The sequence below is a fragment of the Diabrotica virgifera genome, chromosome 6, assembly GCF_917563875.1.
Source record: "Diabrotica virgifera virgifera chromosome 6, PGI_DIABVI_V3a".
NCBI classification, from domain to species: domain Eukaryota; kingdom Metazoa; phylum Arthropoda; class Insecta; order Coleoptera; family Chrysomelidae; genus Diabrotica; species Diabrotica virgifera.
This window is the reverse complement of record NC_065448.1, coordinates 34,345,552-34,367,963: the sequence shown is the minus strand read 5'-3', so window position 1 is coordinate 34,367,963 and position 22,412 is coordinate 34,345,552. Positions and strand designations below refer to the sequence as shown.

General features: G+C 34.9%; 2 protein-coding genes across 5 annotated transcripts in view; one reads left to right on the top strand and one right to left on the bottom strand.

Annotated features, from left to right (window-relative positions):
• The window catches only part of LOC114325306 (homeobox protein homothorax), a 675,897-nt gene that overhangs the window by 151,255 nt on the left and 502,230 nt on the right, over positions 1-22,412 (bottom strand). The window lies entirely within an intron of this gene.
• Positions 6,196-9,615, top strand: LOC126886858 (uncharacterized). Its single transcript, XM_050653959.1, has 2 exons — positions 6,196-6,430; positions 7,116-9,615. Exon 2 carries the CDS (start codon positions 7,135-7,137, stop codon positions 9,526-9,528), a length of 2,394 nt encoding a protein of 797 aa, XP_050509916.1. The 5' UTR covers positions 6,196-6,430; positions 7,116-7,134; the 3' UTR covers positions 9,529-9,615.

The window sequence follows — 22,412 nt, the reverse complement described above, 5'->3', positions numbered from 1 at the left end:
TTTGTACGTGTAGTTAGTAAAGTTAATTGCCAGGAAGAATTAATATGGAGCAGACGACTCGGGCACGCCACTGGCTAACATATATTAAAACTGGCACTGAGTGTGTCGCTTGTCGTCCAAGACTGCATAGAGGTAAGGCCTGAAAACATACCAGAAATAGCTAAGTTCATTGTCACCATGTCAGATTCATTATATAAATGGCAGATCGTCGTTAAAATAAGAAACAAATAGGAACTGATTACGAATAAAAAAGGGTTTATAAATATTTTCTCAATTATTCATCTTATAATCTTACATGAAAAGGAGTTAAAAAAATTGTCAAAAAATTCATATTTATTATCATCAATTTTTTTCTGTGTGGATGGATGATCAAATAATCGTTATGGTGATTGAATATTTATTTAGTAAGACAAAATTTGAATAAAAAATTTCATACACAAAATTCCATTCAAAAACAAGAAAAACTACATAAATAAGAAAGAGGTTCAGATTAATGATTCAGAGAAATGTTTGAGAGAAATATTTCAAAAAACAATAAATTAAATAAGGAAGTACAAAACTCAAGGAAGTACCACAAAATGTATATATTAATAAAATGGTCATATAAGGACGCGTTTCGGCTCTTCACGAGCCATCATCAGCTTTAAAATACAGGAGCAAAGACAAAACTGATCAGACCAGGAAGTTTATTAATATATTCATTTTGTGGTACTTCTTTGAGTTTTGTACTTCCTTACCTCGAGACCACATTTGAGAATGGATACTTCTCTTCATGTTAATAAATTAAATGACATGAGCCAGAAATTAGGCTTATCAAATTATCAGGATTTAAAAGAACACTAACATCGAATGTAGTGGACATACATAATATTATAAGGAATTAAGGATATTGTTAAATAGAATTAAGAAAATGAACTTGACTACAAAAAAACACAAATTGTAGATAACTAGGTATATAGGGTCATACAAGGGAGGACATATTACACGTGGAGAGAGATACAACTTGTTCCAACTGATTATGCAGGGAGAGATGAGATGGAAAGATAGGATATGGAGACGCAGAATATTGTGAGTTGTGAGTGAGTAAGCTGAGAGAATGGTACGGATGTACACGAAATGAACTTTTCAGAGCAGCTTCGTTAAAGCTTGAATAGCTATGATGATGGCTGATCTGGACTGGGATTCCGAGACGTGTAGAAATCTATCAATCGACTCGTTTCTATACGACTGGTATTCCGTGCATCAAATTATTCGCCTCGAAGCGTTCACCAGAAAGCGAGGTGTCGAGACGTATCGTTTTCTATCATAATCGTCACGTGACAAAGAAAGAAGGTATTTTGTGTTCTACTCCAAGTAACAGCTCAGCGTTGCCACATTCAGTAGATTTCTACTTTTGGATAGATTTTTGATATTTTGTTTTAAATTCAGTAGGCAATATTTTTTAGTAGATTTTTGGTATATTTCAATATTTTGTTATAACTAAAATGAAATTAGCTTTAGTATTTACCACATTTTTAAATTAATTTTCAGACTTTTCTCATTACCGAAAATAAGATTCAGGACGTAGTACGTAGAAAATAAGATTCAGGACGTACAAATCTTGTTTGTTTCAAGCAGCAGTGCAAGTAGTATTTCGGGTAATATTGAAGAGTTCTGGCATTCGGTGAGGCTATTAAAAGCTAACGACGGAAAACTGAAATATCTAAACAATGTAACTTTGCAAAAAATGCTGCGTTTACCCGTTTCTAATGTAAAATTAAAAATATTTTTTTCGGTTTTTAACCGTATTATAACTGATGATCGCAATAAACTTTTGAATAAAAATGTATTTTCAAGATTATTTGCCAAAGAAGGTATGAATGAGGTTGGGAATGGTACCAAATTTGATCCAGACATGCAGATGTTAAAATCAATGGATGACAAATTATATAAAAATATTAAATATGAAACTGATAAAAATTAATTACATGTACCTAAGTCATTTTGTTTCCCAGTTAAAATGTAAACAAAGTTTGGTTTTTTTACAAACATTCACATTATATTAATTTCTAGTTAAGTTAGCTGTTGTTTTTATTATATAAAAACCTACAAATGAGTTAATAAAGTTTTAATCATCTAATTTAGTTTTTGATTTAGTAGATTTTAGCTAAAAATGCAATATATTTCCTACATAAAAAGTGGCAACGCTGTAACAGCTGTGTTTACTGTGTTAAACATCAAATACTAAATGTCACCAGATTTCCATAAATAATTTTCGTTTGACTAGTATATGGCCGAAACTTCCCGAAACGTTGTCGATACGTGCATAGAATGCCAACAAAAGCTACTATCGCCTTCGAGAATAGATAGCTACAGTAGACAGCTACGTGTAGAAATCTACACTGCACGGAATCTAGGCCCTGAATCGCGGAGATGAACTTATAGCAGAAGATATACAAGGGACGGTGGGAATGAAAGGGGAACAATAGGAATGATGTAAGTATTTAAAAAAGTAACATGCAACAACTTAACGTTTTAATCAAACACACAAGAGAATAGAATAGTAGGTACTTGAAGACGAAAAAAAAAACAGAATAAAAAATACTAAAAAAAAGGTATTACTCAACCATGCAGCAAAACTTTCGATACAGATGGAGACAGACCGATGAAATGTAAAAACCGTTTTAAATTTAGCAGTGTTGTTCAAATCAGTATATAAAACTTGCTAATTGGTCTACGTTAGATCCTGCAACACTCACAGAAATTAAACAGCGAATAATAAAAGCGAAAGCAGCATACGTTAGAATGAGACCCATTTTCAACAGTCGAGACATATCATTAAGAACAAAATACCGTCTGTTGAAATGCTACATATTCACAGTTCTGCTCTACGGAATGGAAGCGTGGACACTAACTGTTACATCTATGAATCGGCTTTCTGTTGCATCTATGAAAGCTCGAAGCTTTCGAAATGTGGTCTTATAGGCGCATCTTACGTATATTCTGGGTTGACCGAATTACTAATGTGGAAGTCCTGCGTAGAATGGGGAAAGAGTGTAAAATTGTCATAACCATCAAAACAAAAAAATTAGAATATCTAGGATATGTAATGAGAAATCAAGAACGTTACGGCCTTCTCCAACTGATTCTCCAAGGGAAGGTAAATGGTAAAAGCGGACCGGGAATAAGACGTATTTCCTGGCTTCAAAATTTACGAAAGTGGTATAACACCACTACCACTGAACTGTTCCGAGCTGCGGTAAACAAAGGCACTTTAAGAAGAAGAAGAAGATCCTGCAAGTTAAATGCAGGGCTACATCTTTTTTTTTTTTGAAAAATGGCTTTGGCAGAGCCAATTAGCCAGACTTGTTTCTGATTGATTGCAGATTCATAGTCATAAATTTCTTAAGTACATTCTACAATTTTATTTTTATAGATACATTGGTACATTGTGTAGCTTTTTTTTAATTATTCTACTTCTTTTTTTTCTATTCTTTTTTATTTTTGTTCCTTTTTTTTCTTTTTTTTTTGTTTATTTTTTTTGTTATTATTTTATTTTGTGTTTTTTTTAATATTATTATTTTTTTTTATTTTTTTTTTTAATTTTTTCAAACCACATTAACAAATTATGCCTATTTATTACATATTACGTTTCCAACTTGTATTTACATAATTTAACATGTTTATAAATGAGATGAAGAATGTGCTACATCTTAAATAATGAAGTATTGGAAAACGCAAAAGAGGGCACTCATTAATGGTATGCTTATGAAGAATATCAGATACCTACGCAGATGACACCTTGTTAGTGACAGGATCAATTGAACATCTTTAGCGTTATTGAACCGAATGGTGGCGTTCTGCGCGATATATGGACTCAAACTCTACGCAAGAAAAACAAAGTTTATGGTTATTAGTAAACAAGTAGCCGTAAATAATAATAACTATAATGTAACAATCGGTAATGACTCAATTGAACGAGTAAGTAATCTTGTAAATCTGGGTAATCATATTAATGAAAGCTAGAAGCCTAGTACAGAAATAAAAAGTAGAATTGCCAAAGCAAGAACAAGTTTTATGGAATTTAAGAAAATCCTGTGCAGTCATGATCTAAATTTGGAACTTAAAGTAAGAATGGTTCGATGTTATATATTCCCAGTACTACTTTACGGGGTTGAAGCATGGACCCTGACAGAATCGCTTTTAAAAAACCTAGAAGCATTTGAGATGTGGGTCTACCGCCGTATTCTGAAGATCAGTTGGGTAGAAAAAGTCACAAACGAAAGGGTCTTGCAACGTTTGAATAAAAGTTGTGAAGTAGTGAATACGGTTAAAAGGCGCAAATTAGAATACTTTGGTCATATAATGCGTCACCCAGAAAAATATGACATACTTCACCTTGTCATGCAAGGTAAAATAATGGGAAAAAGAAGTGTGGGCCGCCGTACAACTTCTTAGTTTAAAAACCTACGCCAATGGTTTGGGAAAACTAGCACTGAACTATTTCGTGCGGCTGTAAATAAGACAGTGATTGTTAATATGCTGGGCAACATGAGAGCCAACGATCGACAAGCGGTCTCGGCACCTTAAGAAGAAGAAACACTCTTCAAATTCTACCTGAATAAGGCACTGAAGAAATGGAGGAGAGCATGTTCTGCAATTGTATACAGAAGCAGGAAGATCTGCAATTCATGACAAAGCGATTGATACAAGAATACTAGCAATGGGGTCTAAATGTTTAAAATGTTTACTTAACAAAAACGAATTATATGTGCATAGGAGGAGTTGAGAACGATAAACTAAATCATCTTGTACAGAACAACCGCCATCATAGAAGAAAAGAAATACATCAAAAACAGTTTATCTGGTACGAACATATACAGAGAATGAGAGACCATCGCCTACTGAAGATCCAAAGACCCAAAACAACATGGCTTCAATGTGTCCAAAAGGCAATTTCAGAGAGAGATCTACGACCAGCAGACTAGGCTGATAGACGCTAATGGATACTGAGAGACGATAGAAATAATTTATATACCTGTGAACTATTTTCATATTAGTAACTAAATTTAAGTATCCAACAAAGATTACAAAAGTGTTGGCTAAAAATAGTGTAGACTCCATATGTCATCTAGTTATTTCGTACAAGTACTAAATACTCTTATCTTTCGATAAGAATCGACGTTAAAATACCACTAAATCAAAATTACTTACGAAAATTAAATATGTATAACTTTATTGACGTCAACCAGCTGGTTTAGAAGGTTTTGTGTAATGAAAACACCAGATCAACATAATTTATGGAAATTCAGTCCTAGCGCGAATAAATGCTATGCAAATATATAAATTAAACTATCATATTTTAGTCAATAAGAATCCGTTTTTCCTTTGAATATCTATGAGATTGCATAGTCGCAATACGTATACGTATTCGTATATTTTGACAGCTACGCATGTGCAACAGATATTTAATGTAATGTGTCAGATTCATTCTCAGAATTTTGCATTAACAACGAGGCATGCGTGAGCGATGACAAAGCATAGATATATTAACAATAATAGAACAGGCTAGTTACATAATATATGCCGCTTAATGCATCGAGGTGGAGGTGTAACGCCAATACCAAGTACTACAGTGGTCTAGCTATCTTTGTCTGTCGTACGAGTGTGAGCGTATCTACCAAGAGATGGGAGTAATGGAACGACACGGACACAGTGACAGGGGCCATCATATGCTAGAGAGAAAAAGCTAAGCGCTGGTAGAGAGAGATAGATAGACCATCGACCCGAACTGCTCCGCGTTATGCTATTTTTCGTACCTTGTCTAATCTACATATTATTATATCTATGTGACAAACGCTCGAGGCGCGTAGGGGCAAACGTATAGGGCTTTTCATCGATTGTCATTTGTTTCGAGCTTCTGTCATATGTTGTATAATCTGTGTATAATATTTAATATACACGGATTATACGACATATGACAGAAGCTCGAAACAAATGACTGTGAATGGAAAGTCCTATTAAACTGAAGTTCGATGACGTATCAAACGAACACTCACGAGCTTCCGTTATACTCCTTCTCAGAGGCATCGTTCAGTGCGTCACAAGTGACAGAAAAAAGGTAGGTCAGTGATACATACACATTTATAATATTTATCCCAGTTATTGATAGATGGCGCTATAATCGGAGAAAAGATTTAAGTGTTTACCCATTAACGTAAAAGCACCGTATACCGTCCGGTCTCCCAATTCCGTCCGACAAAGAAATTGCGCTCTATACCTCAGAGTTTCGTCGCAATCAGACGGCCGAGTAGAATTTTTGATAGGTTATATCCCCACTCATTCTACTTTTAGCACGCAGACATTTTACGTTTACTGTTGTCAGTGCGATTCAGTTCATTGCAAGTGCATGTCTTGTTTTAAGCTATACTGATTCCAAAAAAACATAAAGGTAAGGAATACTTATTTTCCATATTTTATAGATACTACGTTTAACAGTTATGTTTTTACTTATTTATTAGAATCTTTCATATTTATTTATTGTAAATATACATATATTTTTGTAATTTTTTTCGAACAATAGATTTTATTACCGAAATTAAAGTGGACGGAATAGGGTAATGCAGAATATCAAGGGGTTCTTGATACCGTCCTAGCGGACGGTATTAGGGATTAACTCCTTCAGTTTCAAACGCTTTGTAAATATAAGTCTTAGTTAAATAATATAATCCGACATATTTTAACCATAATATATATTTTGCTCCGTTTAAAAACCTAAATACGACCTATTATAGGTACAACTCATTTTAAGAAAATTAGTGTCAACTATTAAGTGAATTCGAAAATTCAATTTAAAATTTAACCCAAGAGTGATGCATTTATTACCTATTCTAGATTTAATGTGTAAGTTTGGTTTAGTTTTTATTTGTAAAAAATGTTTATGGTAGTTCTTCCTCTCAGTTTGTATTATCAAGTATGATAAAAATGACTATCTAATTAGTAAAACTCATTTAAAGGAATTGGACGGACACAGGAACCTTCTGTCCTATATCCGTCCATGGTGGACGGACAGAGCTACCTCAAACTCCTGTTACCGACCCCATAAAATAAAAACTAATAAAATATTTTTTTTTCAGTTTTTTATTATCTGCAACTATGGTATACAAAAAGCGGATGAAGTATCCCCGAGAGAATATCCAAAAAGCTATAGAAGATATTAATTTGAAACGTTTAAGTATTCGACAAGCCTCCAAAATATACAATGTGCCTAAAAGTACTTTGTTAGATACTATGAAAGAAAAGTACAAAACTCCGGGCAATATTGGAGGGCCAACAGTTTTGTCCAGTTCCGAAGAAGACTTGATTATAAAATGGATAATCGAAATGGGTAACGTGGGATTCCCGGTAACAAGATCTCAACTTGTTGATTCTGTTTCAAAACTAATTCAAAATTTGAAACGAAAAACCCCATTTAAAAATTACATACCTGGTAAAAAATGGTACAATGGTTTTCTCGCTCATCATCCAGAAATTTCAAAACGTGTTCCACAATCACTATCTTCTTGTAGAGCCGCAGTTACGGAACAAAATATAAGAAATTGGTTTACCCAAGTTCGGGATTATATGACAAAAATGAATTTTTTACACATTCTTGAAAACCCCAAGAGAATATTCAATTGTGATGAAAGTGGTTTCTATTTATCCCCTCAAGAAAAACAAGTGTTGGTTAGAAAAGGTGCAAAAAAGGTATACAGTCGCATAGCTAATGACGAAAAAGAATGTCTTACAGTTTTGCTAACTGTTGGAGCTGATGGTTCTGTACCTCCGCCATTAGTTTTGTATCCCTACAAACGGTATGTGTCAGCTGCAATAATAACGAACATGCCAAACCAGTGGGGAGTTGGGCACTCTGAATCTGGTTGGATGACAAGTGAGACATTTTATGAATACGTTACAAATGTATTTTTTCCCTGGTTGGAAAAGAACAGTGTTCCACTCCCAGTGATATTGTTTCTGGATGGACACTCTTCCCACATCAATCTGCCTATTACTGAATTCTGCAAAGAAAAAGGTATTATTTTAACAGCATTTTACCCCAACGCAACTCACCGATTACAGCCGTTAGATGTTGGTGTTTTTTATCCCATTAAAAATAACTGGCGAAAAGATGTTCGATCTTGGCGTATGGAGAATAACGGAAGAAAACTTCAACGGGCTGAGTTTGCAAAACTCTTAGACAAAACTTTGAAGGCTACAGTCTGTACATCGATAATAAAAAGTGCATTTGAATCATGTGGACTCTTTCCGTTTAACGAAAATCGCATTGATTATTCAAAATTAATAAAACCAATAGAACAAAAAGATTCTGATGATAAAATAACTGAATCAACATCCACTACAACTGTTAATGTTTATGATTCTAAACTACTTCGAGAGGTAGAGATACGTTTAAAGCCAGAGGTTGTTAACCGTTTTAGGATTGCTGAATCAGCGGCCCAACTAGAAGAAAAATATGTAGCATTGTATGATTTCTGGAAGAGTCTTCATCCACAAAATGTCGATCATGATAAAACTTTGAAAAACAATTTGCCAATTAATGCTGCTAACGAGACCATTGTTGACATACACTTCGATGAAAACTTTTGGTTTTGCAATAATGATACAATTGAAGCTACAGTCAAAGCAGATGGAGCATTGGTCTTAATTCCTTCACAGAATAGCAATTCTAGTTCGCCAAAACCTGGTCCATCAGCATCCAAGAACAATGATTGTGAGAATATAGACTATTATTTAGCAGTAAGTTCACCCCAAGAAAAAACACCACCTAAGAACAAAATAGTAAACACAACTCCTTGTAATAGCCCATTAAAAGATGATTCAATAGGTATAGTTTATTCTGATCAAAAAAGACAAGTACAAAATCAAGAAAAAACCCCACTTAAGCAAATTACAACAACATCAGAGAATAATAGTAAATATCCAACACCTTTCAAAAAAGCACTATTTTGGCCGGAAAGTTCTGCAAAGAAAAAAAATAATAGCACAGAAGACACCAAGGAAAGGAAAAAACCAAAGATTTATCCTACAGTAGCTATAAGTGATGAATTTATGGAACATCAACGAAGACTCAAAAAAGAAAAAGAGGAAAAAGAAAATGAGAAATGTGAACGAATCCGAAAGAGGAAAGCAAAAACAGAGATTCAACAAGCAAAAAAGAAAAAGTGTCCTCCAAAACACACACCAGGCATAGATACTGGTAATAATAATACGGAAAACATAAATAAAAAGAATATAGAAATATATTCAAAGGACGATTTTGTGTTGGTTCAGTACGACAGTGAATATTTCCCTGGTGTAGTTCTGGAACGAAGCAATGATACTTTGAGAGTTAAAAGTATGACTATGAATGGAAAGTACTGGAAATGGCCAGATAGAGATGACATTTTAAATTATGACTTTGATGATGTAGTTTGTAAGATTGCGAGACCTTCACTCATAAATAAACGCGGCGCCTATGAAGTTCCAGAAATTGAAAACCTAAAAAAATGAAGTCTTTTTTTTTTATTATTTAATTCATTTGCAGTCATTAAGTTCGTTTCAAAACTTTGTACTTAAATAAAACTTATTTTTAAATTATTTGTTTTGTTTTTTGGCCATTTTTTTGCAAATTTATTTAAAAATTATTCATAATGGGTTTTTTTTGTCATAACTAAATAAATAGGACGGATAACGGTACTCTTGTGGACGGAATTGGGAAAAAATCATTAATGTGGACGGAAAACGGCTATTTGCGAAATTTTTGCATTTGGTTTCTTAAATAAGCAATTTTGTTGAAATGACTACTGTTATTATTATAAATTTGGCTCTAGTAAGAATTAATAATGCATAATAGCTTATAGACAGAATTACTTTAAATTTCAATGATTCGGAATTGATCTTTCAAACAATTTTATATATACCACTTATAACCGGTCGGAATTCGGTGCTCTTACGTTATTTATCTATTACATAAATCTATACGACTATATTTTAAAGTTTTTCTCAGTCTTTCAGTGTGTCATTAATGATGTAATATATGATTTTAAGAATTTACGGAATCATAAAATGACATTTTACTTAAATCTGACAGTTGTCAGAATCGTAATCGTAATTTGGTAGTAATAGTCTTATAAATTGTACAGATTATAGTAGTATAGAGTATAGATAATACATACTTAAATCATTTTTTGTTCGATTATAGCGCCATTGTCAACAACTAGAATAAATGTTATAAATTATTTTAATCACGGACGTACCTTTTTTCTGTCACTTTCAACTAATGCGTTAGAAAGAAGTCGAAAAACTGTGACGCACTGAAAGATGCCTCTGAGAAGGAGCACACTTTTGACAGGTACTCGTAAAAACAAAACATAACCTCACTTTTTATTAAAGTTATCATTTATATTTATTTTAATTATTTAGAAAATTCTATATTTTATGATTTTTAAAAGTGTAATCGCAAAGTGCTCTCGCTAAGTAAAAAAACCGCACGAGTGACCAAGAGTTAAATGAGTAAAGTTGGTAATATGTACTCAAATTCTTATATTAAAAGTAACGTCACATATTATAAACATTGCGTGGGGTGTAAGTTTACTTATTTACCCTATTTGAACTCTCTAGTATATCCCTAGCTACATTTTCACTATTGCCTTATTGGCAGAATGTCGTGTAAACTTTTCGAACGACTTCATAATTTCGATCAAAAAAGAAGTTAAACCTCTTAATCTCTCATGTACGAGCATGCTTTGAAGCGTGAACAACAACCATCGTGAATATCGCTTTGCACGATAATATGGCTAGTCTATAATATAGTTAATCGAAAAATACTCAGAAGCTATACTCGTACTTATAGGTGGACTGTTTCATTGTTATAAGTATTAACAAGAATAAGCAATTGGAAAAATATTAGATTCAAACAATTACAACAAACATACAAAAACTGACTTAGGCTAAAGTTATTTTAGGTCGTGAAATGAGAAATCGAGACAATATTCCACCAAAAACCATACTAATAAACAATTCGATGGAATGATAAACATCGAGAAATTAAGATGGAGAGTTACTATGTAAACCATCTTAGAATGCCGGACTATATTGTTCCAATAGCCAAAAATGAATTGCTTCAATACTTAAATCAAAAGGCTGCCAATGATCTTCACGATCTACCACTTGGTACCAAAAACTCTATCATTACATGCTATGCGTTTTCTACATTATTATTCGGACTAGAAGCTTGGACACTTTCTGAAGCTACTTTAAGAAAGCTCAAAGCCTTCGAGATGTGCTGTTACAGGCGCATCTTAAGAATTTTGTGGGTGGTTGGTGAGACTAATGTTGAGGTCTTATGTAGAATGGACAATGAATGCGGGATTATAAACACAATCAAAGAGCGCAAATTAGATTATCTTGGCCATGAAACATTAACAGAGACATGTCGCAACTCATTCTTCAATCTAAGATATTTGAAAAGAGAATGATTCAATACATCTACAACCGGACTATTCCGAATCGCAGCAGGCAAGGTTAGAATAGCCATCACCAACATCCGGAATGAATACGTACCAAAAGAAAAAGAATTATACAATGCAACAAGCAGACACTTAAAATCTAAAGGCGGAAATACATATCCGCGCCGCGAACTCCGCGCCGTGTGTGCGCCGCGCGTTCGTGGCGCGGTTATTGTTCGTTAAAATTTTTCATTTTGACGATCCAGAGGAAACTTACGAACGTTTAGTAATTGTAGATAATCATGTCTCTGTCCTGTACTTCTACTACATCTTATTTTGGTATTGTTCTGAAACTATTTTCTTGTGTCATCTTATGCAATTTACTATTTTATGTGGAATAAGCCACAGTTTGGGAACATTTCGGGAAGTACCTTTTTCGCTTCCTGACAACACAAATATAATGGTAGGGGAGCCCAAGCGGGGATTTTTGCAGTTACTCGAGCGCGTCAGATTATCATATGGGGAGAAACGTGGTACCCTGCAGATGTACCTCCACCATATATTGGCTCTTAACACAGGGGAGTTCGTTCAGGGGGGCCCGAAAAAAAATCTATCCTTAAAATATTCGAAATTGTCAGATTAAGATAAGGTAAGTTAAGTACATGCAAAAGAGTCTATATTTCAAAAATATGACGATTTGAGCGCGGCGTACGGAAATGGGTGAGTCAAAAAGTTTCACAAAAAAAGCGAATATTTCGCGAAATGAACGTCAGATTGAAAAACTAAAAACTACGTGTTCAATATTTTTCAAAAATCTATCGAAAAATACCAAACTTGACCCCCCACGGAGAGGGGTGGGGGGTAAATTTAAAATTTTAAATACAAATCTAAAATGGTCTCTTTTAAAATCTTAAATGGTAGACCCCGTTTCTTATTGCAGATTTGGATTGTTTGTATAAAAATAAACAACTTTTATTCGAAACATTTTTTTGAATTATGGATCGATGGCGCTATAGTCGGAAAAAAGATTATTGGAAATGGAAAATTAAATTAAAAAATGGGAAGTCCCCACTAAAATGGACAATTTTACTTAACTTTTTTGGTTTTAGGACCTAATAATCACAACCCAATAGGTCCCCAAAGCGCTCGAGTGATTGCACATTTAGCATACTTTGCTCCCCTACCATAATTTATCTGCTTGTTCCTACAACCAGAAACAAAATTAGAGAACTATAGGTACTTCCAAGTCATGCGATACCTTTTTCGTTTTCCGGTGACACAATTGTAATGTATCTGATTGTTTCAACTGCGCAGCTTCACTGGAAACGAAATTAGAGAACTATAGGTTCTTCCAAGCCCTGTGTTAGCTTTTTCGCTTTCCGGTGACCCAATTATAATATATCTGCTTGTTCTAACTCAGTTGCTTCACCAGAAGCGAAGTTAGGAAACTATAGGCTCTTCCAAGATGTGCGTTACCTTTTTTGCTTTCCGACGACACAATTATAACATATCTACTTGTTCCAACTCCGTTGCTTCACCAGAAGCGAAGTTAGGAAACTATAGGTTCTTCCAAGTTGTGCGTTACCTTTTTCGTTTTCCGGTGACCCAATTATAATATAGATGCTTATTCCAACTACGTTGCTTCACCAGAAGCGAAGTTAGAAAACTATTGGGTCTTCCAAGTTGTGCGTTACCTTTTTGGCTTTCCGGTGACCCAATTATAATATATCTGCTTGTTCCAACTCCGTTGCTTCACCAGAAGCGAAGTTAGAAAACTATTGGGTCTTCCAAGTTGTGCGTTACCTTTTTGGCTTTCCGGTGACCCAATTATAATATATCTGCTTGTCCAACTCAGTTGCTTCACCAGAAGCGAAGTTAGGAAACTATAGGCTCTTCCAAGATGTGCGTTACCTTTTTCGCTTTCCGACGACACAATTATAACATATCTACTTGTTCCAACTCCGTTGCTTCACCAGAAGCGAGGTTAGGAAACTATAGGCTCTTTCAAGTTGTGCGTTACCTTTTTCGTTTTCCGGTGACATAGTTATAATATATCTGCTTGTTCCAACTCAGTTGCTTCACCAGAAGCGAAGTTAGAAAACTATTGGGTCTTCCAAGTTGTGCGTTACCTTTTTGGCTTTCCAGTGACCCAATTATAATACATCTGCTTGTTCCAACTCCGTTGCTTCACCAGAAGCGAAGTTAGAAAACTACTGGGTCTTCCAAGTTGTGCGTTACCTTTTTGGCTTTCCGGTGACCCGATTATAATATATCTGCTTGTTCCAACTCCGTTGCTTCACCAGAAGCGAAGTTAGAAAACTATTGGGTCTTCCAAGTTGTGCGTTACCTCTTTCGTTTTCCGGTGACCCAATTATAATATATCTGCTTGTTCCAACTCCGTTGCTTCACCAGAAGCGAAGTAAGAAAAGTATTGGGTCTTCCAAGTTGTGCGTTACCTTTTTGGCTTTCCGGTGACCCAATTATAATATATCTGCTTGTTCCAACTCTGTTGCTTCATCAGAAGCGAAGTTAGAAAACTATTGGGTCTTCCAAGTTGTGCCTTACCTTTTTCGCTTGCCGGTGACACAATTATAATATATCCGCTTGTTTCAACTGTGTTGCTTCACCAGACACGAAGTTAGAAAACTATAGGTTCTCCAAGTCGTGCGTTACCTATTTCGCTTTCCGGTGACACATAATATATATCTGCTTATGAATGTTTTTTTGATATTGATAACTATTTCCGAATTGAAAGTCGAAAGGTCAAGTAAACTTGATTTCAAACTCGAATTGTCGCTTATGCCCAAATAAAATAGTAAATCTTATTTTTAATACATGTTATTTTTAGTACAACAATGAACTAACATTTTTTAAAAAGGTCCGCATGTACATTTTTTTATTTCAGCTTCTATTTCCGTTCAGATCGGATTTAAGTTGTTTCTTTAAATTAAATGGTTCTTTATTGAGGATCCCACAATAATGATTTTCCACGGTAAACATCAATTTCCTTCCGACAATTCCGACCATTCCATTACTAACAAATATTCAACTCCTGCGCGCCAAAACCAACAAACCACTCGCAAACCCGTCCAAATACGTATTGCGAACCATCAAAGCGTTTGTTGAAAAACCGACAGAATTTAGATCGTGGTGCGCCGTGTGCGTGCCGTTTGTGCGTCACTTGAAAACATGTACTAATCTGACGAATACGCTGCGCGCGAGCCGCTCGCACACCGAGCAGAGCGCATATGTATCTCCGCCTTTAAATCAACATGAATCCAAAAAAAAGTTGTATAGCGCTAAAACTAATATTCAAGTATAGTAATTTAAGTTTTGCTAAAATATGTCTTTTATTAAATTTCTTCTGCGTCCAAATCAAAGTCAGGCAAGGAACCAAATCCTTCAATACCATCCTCAAAATTCTATACGTTTTTAATTTTGTAGAGTTAAAGGGCAGCTTTTGGAAGAAACTGGAATAAAGACTGTCCTAACTGTCCACAATAATATAAAAGGAATCAACCGCCTTGCATGTCGTTTGGTAACAAATACTGCAGTAATATAAAAAGAACCAACCGCTTGCATGTCGTTTGGTTGAAATATTTTCAATAATATAAAAGGAACCAACCGCCTTGCATGTCGTTTGGTTACAATATTTGCAATATTATAAAAGTAATCTACTGTCTTACAGGTAGTTTGGTTGCATTAATTGCAAAAATATAAAAGGAAATACTGCTTGGGTCTTTTTATATTAAAGGAAACTGCCTGTTTTTTTGATTGTCGCTTGGACCTTTTTTCTACAGATGTCGCTAGAAGCTCCGTAGACATACAGATTTTTTAACACAATAAAGTGAATATATGGCTGTCGTTTGGTGCTAGCTATTAACTCATTTTTTGTCAAATGTAGCTTGGATCCTTTTCGATTAGCGCTATCCAGTTATTATAAACCATAGCATTTATTAAAAGACCAAATTTCCCTCTATCAAGGCAGTGTGTTACCCAGTGGCGGATCTAGAAATATGCCTTGGGCGGGGAACTTGCGTTGGAGGAACGTGCCTTGGGGGGTGGGGACTTCCAATGAAACACCATCCAAAAGATATAGAAAAGAATAACCCCAACTACATAAAAGACGTAAATAATAACCTATGTATGAACTACCTTAATTTAACTTGCGGGATTATTGAGTTGAATTTGTCTGTCTATGGGGTGAAAGTTTTATAAATTTTGGACATTCTTGGGGGTGGGAGAATTTCCCATATTTGCCCCGTCCCGCAGATCCGCCACGAGTTTTGTCTATTGGTAACAATCTGACGAACCTTGTAATAATGAAGATCAATAAGAGAGGTGGTATAGAACAACTTTGCAATAGACGTCTCTAGTAGACAGAATGTATTGAGGGATGTCTATACTTTGTTTCACATTAAGAATAAAACGTTACGCTTATGGAGATCAGTGTTGCCAAACCTCTCGGACACGGGTGCCGATACTCGACTGCCGATATATGATTGATTCTAATCAGTAAGGCGTGGCATTGGCGCGCTTCTATCGTCCATAAGAAATACATGGGGCTATCTCGGCAATGTTCTATTCTTAACGTGAAACGCTCTATAGACGTAATAATCCTAATGTTCAATGATCAATTTATAGTAGTTCATTATAGAGGTAATAGTTCATTATTGACTGTATTTTTGTTTTGTTTTATTGGCTATCAGAAGCCTCCAATAGCAAAAATAAATCTTACTTTTGTATTATGTCCTTTCAAACAAAAATGCAGTATCTTGATGCCGAACTATACCTGAAAGCGAAAATTAAAGACAAGACTTGTCGCGACAGGGCTAGTGCTAGAGAGATATACCTCGCCTTTCACAATCTTCAAACAAAAATCATCTCCGATCCAGATGAAAAATATGGCGTCACAGTGTCGTCTCATCATCAGAGATATATTTACCAGATGGGAATCGAAATGTCGAAGACTTCTCTCATAACCTAATGGTGATAATGAGGTTTGCTATTTTTGGATGTTTCGCATCGGCGTACGTTAGAATTTGATTATAAGATCACACTTATATTGGTACAAATAAGGCTATGGATTGTTCAATAAACCAATAAATAAAAACACTAACATATGTGATTGATACAGTTTTATACGATTAATCGGAGCTTTAAAACTACATCAAGCTGTTTATAAAATTTTATATTTTCTAGTAGTATCAAAAACCAACGAATTAATGGGATACAAGCTGTAATAATAGATAAACTACAGAAAATTAATAAAAAGTATGAATCCAAAAATCACATATTGCCTCATCTCCCATAAGAAACTACCTTTGAAATAAACAATAGCATTGGAAATAGTTGTTTCGTATTTTCAGCTCTCAGCAGACCATGCTGACATGAAGAATCTGGAGAATTTTTTCAAACTCAAATATCTAGCGAAAGAATTCAAACTGCATCTGCAGACACAGACCATCAAAGATAATGGTGAAAATACCATAACACACCTAGAAGGTATCGCAGCGGTGCACGGGCGCCCATATAAAAAATTTCAGGAGGGGGCAGACATGAAGATGTTGCACATTGTATTTTGTATACTTTGGATAACCATATATAGTTTACAGCACCCGAAGACCTAGGGAGGCACGTCCCCCCCCCCTGCCCATGGGTATGGGCGCCCATGCAGCGGTGTGAAAACAAAATTGCGAAATAATATTATCTAACAATGACACATACAATAACACAGGGAAAATAGGTTATGAAAAAGAACCACAAATACTGAAATCAGAAATGGAGGCGGCGAGAGAAAATAACAGCAGAGGCATTCAAAGGAATGGAATGGGAGAGGTAGAGAGGAAAGATCTCCAGCATTATGGTCGGACCAAATAAAGGACATGACTCATTCTACAAAACAAAACAACACGCACAGGAGAAAGATAAATAGACAGAAATAGTCAGACTAATTACATGACGTCACTATATCCTTAAGAAAGAAAAAATATTTCCAGCCAACGAAAGGGAAACACAACATATTAAAGAAGGAATTTGTTCTTGGGATATCTTAACATAAAGTTGGGTAATCAAATCAGCTATTACCATTGCTTTCTGCGGTCTTTCTGTTTCGTGCATTAACAGATTATTTTCCAAAAACCGTGCAATTAATAAGGAAAGTCCTTGTATAATATAGGATTATAGTGACAGGTGTGAATCAGGTCTAATAAACCAAATAAACTGCGGATCAATTGACCGCATGCCATATGAGCTCTTAGCTATACCATTACCAGTACATTTGTTGACTCAGTTGACTGAACATGACTTTTGAATTACAAAAATAAAATTGTATTTAAAAATCGGATATAAAAGTCAAAATGTAAAATAATAATAAAGAATGTATTTTGAGATTTTTAGTCTATTTCTTGAGACATCGGAAAAGTATAATTTTTTATTCAGTGTAATATTCCTTTTCTGTAAAACGGTTCTTCTTTTGGTGTTCTTTGCACATAGTTGCTTGGTTTTATTTATGAATCAGACTAAAGTGCACACATACATTCGTTTGAGGAATGCCACTCAAATCTCTTACGTTTCAAAAAATAGCTGCCATCCTAGACAGTAGTAGACTGCTTTCAAATTCACTTTTTACCCGCCCCGTCTAGTTTATTTTTTATTTTAGAATACGCCATGAATATTTCGTGTAATAAAGAGGGTTGGTTTGACTGAGGTGTCGTGTTTCGATATTTTTTGCATAGGGACCCGTCAGTGTCGGAAAGTGAAGTGTCATGTCAGATGCCCCTGGGAAAAGATACTCCAGAGACCCCCTTTCTCTATTATTTATCTGCACTGGGTGCACAGCCACCACTGGCTTTATCGAATTCTCAGGAAAGTGAGGTTATGGTTCACCAAGATCATGTCTCCGCGGAAATCGGTGAAAGTGGTAGAGGTAGAGGGATAGAAGTGGACTTAGGCAAATAAAGGGGATTATAAATAAATATATTGCTTTGCATATATGATTTACAAGATAACCTAAAAACAATCCCCTCATATTTTTAGATGTTTGATATAACATACTTATATAACATACATATGGATTTTTCTTGCTTTAGTTTGATTTTAGGAATATAATTAATAAAAGTATGGTTAACGTTAACACCATACTTTTGGAGATATAGTCAAGACGATACAATGCAAAAATGGAGGATTAAGGCCACTCACAATAAGAAGAAAAACAATGTGAATTACATACAGTGGAACTTGCTTATAGCGTCATTGAAGGGTCCAGTAAAAAATGACGCTATATCAAAGTGACTTTATACAAGAGGTAGACAAAAATGAGATTTTAACGAGGCAAAATTTTATTACAGCATTATTGCTGCATTTAGGATATAAAAAATAAGAAATAAAACCTATTATGTATATAAAACTTACATTTTATAAAAAAGTTCTCTAATAGGGGAAAGAGTCGAATATTTTCTTCTGCACAAACCTTTCCGAAAAATAAAGTTTGCAAACCGGAAACCCACTTTATCCTTCATACAATAAAAAAATGACAACCGTCTGTAAAATTTTATGACGCTATAGACGAGGGTTACCTTATTTTTAGCCGATAAAACCGGGTTTTTAATAATAGGTTTGTTCTAGCATCAGTTTCAAACGGTTTGAAACCATCAGCGAATAGTGGACCAGCGCGAGTAGAGGGGATAGCACTGGTGACTGTATGTTCTCTCACTGACCAACTGTTTGCTGACGGTTTCTGACTAGTTTGACTGTTTGCTAGAACAAACCTAATGTTATCGAATAGGTTTTGGCCGGACCTATTAAAAATTGACGTTACAACCGAGATGACGTAACTACCGAGGCCGTAATATCCAAGTTCCACTGTATTTAAAATGCGTTGTATACATCGATATCTTCTTCTTAGCCTTCTGTAGTCCACGTTTGGACATAGGCCTCTTCCTACTCCTTCCATCGGTCTCTATCCTAAGCAACATTATTTCCAATTTGTTCCAGCTACTCTTTTAATATCATCAGCCCATCTCATCTGTGGTCTTCCTCTCGGTCGTTTACTTTCGTAAGGTATCCAGGGTTGTATTGTTCCATTCCGACTTTGGTTTTTCTGTCTAGCAGTGTGGCCTGCGAAGCTCCATTTAACTTTGACAAGCTTTGTTGCTATGAACTCGACTTTTGTTTTTAATCTTACCCAGTCGTTCTTCTTTTGATCTGACAGTCGTATACCTAACATTGCTCTTTCCATTGCTCTTTCTGTTGTGGTTACTTTATTCACAATTGCCTTGGTTACGGTCCAGGTTTGACATCTATATGACATGATAGGAAGGATGCACTGGTTGAACACTTTGCTCCTCAAGTATTAGAGTCTTTTGCGGTTGTTAAGTATCCTACTAAGTTATCCAAATCCTGCCCATGCTAGTCTTGTCCTCCTTGTAATTTCCGCACTTTGGTTCTCTTGGTCAAGTTTCAGGATTTGGCCTAGGTAGATATATTTCTGGACTTTTTCAATATCACTGCCATTTATAGTTATACATCTGGCATCATCCGTGTTTGTCAATATTTTTGCCTAAAAAACACTGAATTTAAAATTTCAATAGAAAATCGCCAGTCGTTTTAAGCGTTGTTTCTGAGAGGACGGTTCGTTCTACACGTTCGTTCGTTCGTTAAGATTTGGTAGATACAAGAATTTAATTTATGAAGAGATATGTACTTAACGAGAAGGAAGGTATAGCATGTTAGTACTTATATTTGATAAGATAGAAGGAACTAAAAGAAAGATTGGATAAGGAAATGAGTCAATACTCGCAATCTTATAGTTTGTATGTTATTTATTAGTTGTTACAATCATGGGGCAACCGGTTTCGAAGCTTACATTTTATGCTTCATCTTCAGGCCCAGTACATATAGTCTTCACATATACAAACTACTAGCTAAAATTAACAAAAAGACAAAATGTACATACATATAAAACATAAAAACAATTATGTCTAGGTTGTGACTAAAAACATACAATAAAGCAAACGAACTGTGGAGTATTGAACTTAGTGTCCCATAGAGTGTATATTGGGACTTTCTGCTATTGGGAGTGACCAGTCTGATAGAAATTGCTTGGTATATAATTTAATATATACTACCATCAATCCTTAGGTGTTTAAGGGTTGATGGAGTCTAGACAAGAGGATATAAATGATCAAAATACACATACAGTTTTTTGTAACAGGTATGTACTTATATCAGTATATCAGTATTTGGAACTGTTCTACAGCCAAAGATGTTTACGGAAGTCACCAGCCCCATCAAAAAGCAGACTGGTTTAGTTTTTGAATCTTGTGTTGCAAATGATGGATCTTTTTGTAGGTACAGTTGGTTTTTTGTCTCAAAACTTTTTCAATGCAGTTGTTTTTACTTTGTGTTTACATACAATCTAGGTAATTGTACAATCTTAACATCTAAGACCGGTAGTCACCAGCTCTCTCAAAACAGAAGACGACATGTCAATCAAAAGTAGTGGGAAATCTGACATAAAATATATAAAAAATAGAGAAAAAATAAAATATCTCCATGGCATCCTAAGAAACCCCCTTTTTTAAATTTTTGTGCATGTTAATTTGTGAGTGATGTCCCAGTGTTAAATTTAAATGTTTTTTACACCTATACAAACATTAAACACAAAGTAAAAACAACTGCATTGAAAAAGCTTTGAGACAAAAAACCAACTGTAGCTACAAAAAGATCCATCATTTGCAACACAAGATTGATGGTAGTATATATTAAATTATATACCAAGCAATTTCCATCAGACTGGTCACTCCCAATAGCAGAAAGTCCCAATATACACTCTATGGAACACTAAGTTCAATACTCCACAGTTGGTTTGCTTTATTGTATATTTTTAGTCACAACCTAGACATAGTTGTTTTTATGTTTTATATGTATGTACATTTTGTCTTTTTGTTAATTTTAGCTAGTAGTTTGTATATGTGAAGACTATTATGTACTGGGCCTGAAGATGAAGCATAAAATGTAAGCTTCGAAACCGGTTGCCCCATGATTGTAACAACTAATAAATAACATACAAACTATAAGATTGCGAGTATTGACTCATTTCCTTATCCAGTGGTATAATGGACTTACATTAGCAACCCTTTCATCATTTAAAAGAAAGATATTTCTTATTTATGACAGTTGACATTAAACTTTAAACACCACTGTGGATAAGTTACACGCTGGTTTCAGAGTCAGAAAGCCAAGTCCGTATGCGAATAATCCTAATAACAATCTTGTTCTGAAGTTATTTCCTTGTGGCATTTTAGTAATTAACTATTCTCAATGGGAAATAAGCCACAATTAAAATGAAAAAAATAATTTTATTAACATTTCGACGTCCAAATCGGACGTCGTTGTCAAAATACAAAATATTAATAAATCAAACAAAAATGTTGTTGCTTAGTAAACAATTGTTCTATGTAAAATTGTAGCAATATTTTTAAGAAGTTTTTAAACTGTAGTTAGGTGGAGGAGAAGTTTTGCTGGAAATACATACCTACTCTAAATGTACGGCGTTAATTCCCGTACATATATTTAATAAATAATTTTGGAAGTAGCTGGAATCTGAGATCAATAATTCAATCAGGAAACCAGCCAATCTAAAACAAAGAAAACAACCAATTCCAGAACAACTGGATGTTCTCCTGTTTCCAATTAGTAAGTTTCGTAACCAGCTCGATCTCGGGAATATCTCAACTCCGCTAGGGGTGTAGGTTACGTGAGAATTTATGAATAGCTAATGTGCAATATATCGATTAATAGTTGAAATGTGCAGGTGTTGCTCTGTTATCGAGCTGTGAGGTCGAGAGAGAGCCATACATCAACCTTCCCGGAGATGCTAGACGGGATAGGATAGAAACGGGATAGAAGCGGCAACGAGCAAAAGGAGCAGGATGCGACAAGAAG

Excerpts from the sequence above, each read along its gene's own strand:
- LOC126886858 (XM_050653959.1), top strand. The coding sequence starts at position 7,135 with ATGGTATACAAAAAGCGGATGAAGTATCCCCGAGAGAATATCCAAAAA.